We start from the raw sequence: 2,680 nt of genomic DNA on the forward strand, positions 1-2,680 counted from the left end.
CGCCACATCAGGACTCTGTATGCTACACTTCAATTAAAAAAAAAAAAAGATGGCAAGTAATGGTGAGGTAAGATAGGGGTGCTGTAGGGACAAGAGAGACTCCTAGCTCAGAGGAAAGGGGTGCAAGAAGGCTTCTCCAAGGAATACATGTTTTTTTTTTTTTACTTTACATAACAAGTTTATTTTTTAAAAAGGCAATAAACCAATAACAAAGTAAACATTAACCAGATCTTAACTTTTGCCAAGTATCATCTGTCCTAGAGTTGTTCCATTAAGTTCCAGTCAAAACGTTTTTAATTCAGTAATCATCATCTTCATCAGAGTCTATTACTTTTCTTCTGTTGAATTTAACTGTTTCCTTTTCTGTTTGTTGGCTTACTTTTTCAAGGATTTCTATTAAACCTTGTTCTGATACCTTCCCACTTAGTTGTCCAAATCTTGCCATCTGTATAAGGTAATTCTCTACCATTTTACTTTTCTCAGGCTTTACAAGTGCTAAATTACTTAACATGGCCCGGGCTGACTGATCCAGAACTTGAGCTAAGATACTGTTTCTCATTTCTGCTTCTCTATGTTTCGCTTCCTGTAGTGCTACAACGCCGGGCTCCTGGTGCTTGGCCTGCAGATCCGCCAGCCTCTCTGCTTTCTCAGTGCCTCCAGCCCTTTGTCTGCCATGGCAGTCTAAGGAATAAATGTTTGACAAGAGGGCGTTTGAGGAAAAAGAAGAGGCATTAGGCTTATCTGGGTTGGACATAACCATAGATCTGACCTTTTACATGTGACATTTTGAAGTGAGTATCTAGTGTCACCCTAGAGCTGGCCCTGCAGACCACAGGTCCAGAGGGTCTGGATCTGTTTTCAGTGCCGTGGGCAAGCCATCTCCCCACTCTGTTTCCTCACTCTGGTAACAGTGCATTACGAGCAATGTCAGCAGTTCGAATCTACCAGTCGCTCCGCGGGAGATAAATTTACAGCCTCAGAAACCCTAGACAGGGTCGCTATGAGTCAGAACCGACTCAGCGGTACACAACCACCACCACAATGGAAAGGTCCAAGTGTGACTATTCCCCCTGGTCCGAACTGGGAGGATCCTTGCTGGATAAAAGGCGAGGAGCAGAGCACAGATACCCCCTCTTCCCAAACAGACTACTGGACTCGCGTTATTTCCGGAAACGGACTCGCGATTGGCTAGGACGAAACCCGAACCCGGCTGCAAGATAGGTCATCAAAACAGGCGCGCATTGCGTCATCAGTGAGCGACGAGAGCGTCCCCATTGGGGAGAGAATGAGTAAAACAAGCCGTTTTCTAATTGGTTCCCTCCGTTGGAGGGAGGAAGACGATTGGACAGGAATTTATTAAGTCACCGCGGCCCGGAAGTTTTGGGGGGCGGGCTTCTTGCATGGTAGGAGGTGGATCCGAGGGCGGGTTTCTCCTTTGGAGGCGGGATTCATTCGAGAGAAACCGAAGCTCCGTGCTTCCCCAGCGCATGGGAGGCGGGATTTTGGGCGGGGCCGAGCGGGTGGGCGGGGATGGGGCGGGGGCGGGGCCGGAGTTGGCTTGGAGCGCGCGCCGCGGGGCGGTCCAGGAATCAGATCCACTTGCTGGTTGCTTGCTGTTCCCAGCATGGCTCTCCGCTGCTGGTGGCACTGGCCGGCGTGGCTTCGGACCCGATCGCCTCTCTCCGGGAGCCACCTGAGTATGACCAGGGCACCTCTAGGGTGGATGGAAGCGCGGGATTGCCTGCGAACGCTAAGCGGGCAGGGCAGAGAGGGGGGTCAGGGACGAGACTGGTGGGGTCTATTGAGGGAGAAATGGGGGAGGTGTGCGGGATCGGGTGAGGGGGCCTGTGCGGTGACGAGTGAGGCCTCTAGGTAACAAGACGACCGTGAAGTCCTCAGGTGGTAGAAAGGGGTGCACAGTGAACGCGCATGATAGTCTGTCTGAGGGACAAAGGGAAGTCTATAGGCAAGATAGGGTTCTGTGTTAGGTAAGATGGGCAATGTGGAGAAGCCCACAGGGTAAAGTTGGGATGAATAGGAGTCCACTTGGAAAATGTGAATTTCTAGCTGAGTACGGGGTGGTGTTCTGTGCCTTTGACTTGATTTCAACTCTAGTGACCCTATAGGACAGTAGAACAGCCCCATAGGGTTTCCAAGATTATGGAAGCAGACTGCTGCATCTTTCTCCCATAGGGCAGATGGGTTTGAACCACAGACCTTTTGGTTAGCAGTCAAGCATGTTAACCACTGAGCAACCAGGGCTCCTTCACTGAGTTGTTGTTGCTGTTAGTACCGACTATCGAGTTGGTACCGACTCACAGTGACCTTATGCACAGCAGAACAAAACACTGCCTGATCCTGGGCCAACCTCACTACTGTTGCAACGCTTGAGTCCATTGATGCTGCCGCTTGGCCAATCCATCTCATTGGGGGTCTTCCTCCGTTTCTCTGACCCTCCACCTTACCAAACATGATATCCTTCTCCAGTGACTGGTCCCTCCTGACAATATATGTGCAAAGTATGAGAGACAAAGTTTGGCCATCTTGGCCTCCAAGGAGCACTCTGGCTGCACTTCTTCCAACATGGATCTATTGGTTCTTTTGGCAGCCCATGGCACTTTCAATATTCTCCTCCAACACCATAACTCAAATGCGTCAATTCTTCTATGGTCTTCCTTAT

The 2,680-nt window shown here is 50.0% G+C and overlaps 1 protein-coding gene and 1 pseudogene across 2 annotated transcripts in view; one reads left to right on the forward strand and one right to left on the reverse strand.

Moving 5' to 3' along the window:
* Positions 1–298: 298 nt before the first annotated feature.
* LOC102812321 lies at positions 299–675 on the reverse strand (annotated as a pseudogene). The gene has a single exon (XR_438756.1). The product of XR_438756.1 is annotated as a programmed cell death 5 pseudogene (transcript).
* A 926-nt stretch (positions 676–1,601) lies between these two features.
* The window catches only part of FDXR (ferredoxin reductase), a 15,952-nt gene continuing 14,873 nt past the window's right edge, over positions 1,602–2,680 (forward strand). Inside the window, exon 1 of the mRNA XM_006869596.1 lies at positions 1,602–1,697. Coding sequence (XP_006869658.1) covers positions 1,625–1,697 — 73 coding nt within the window. The 5' untranslated portion in view covers positions 1,602–1,624. The remainder of the gene's footprint in view (positions 1,698–2,680) is intronic.

The sequence above is a fragment of the Chrysochloris asiatica genome, unplaced genomic scaffold (genome assembly GCF_000296735.1).
Source record: "Chrysochloris asiatica unplaced genomic scaffold, ChrAsi1.0 scaffold00132, whole genome shotgun sequence".
In the NCBI taxonomy this organism is placed as follows: Eukaryota; Metazoa; Chordata; class Mammalia; order Afrosoricida; family Chrysochloridae; genus Chrysochloris; species Chrysochloris asiatica.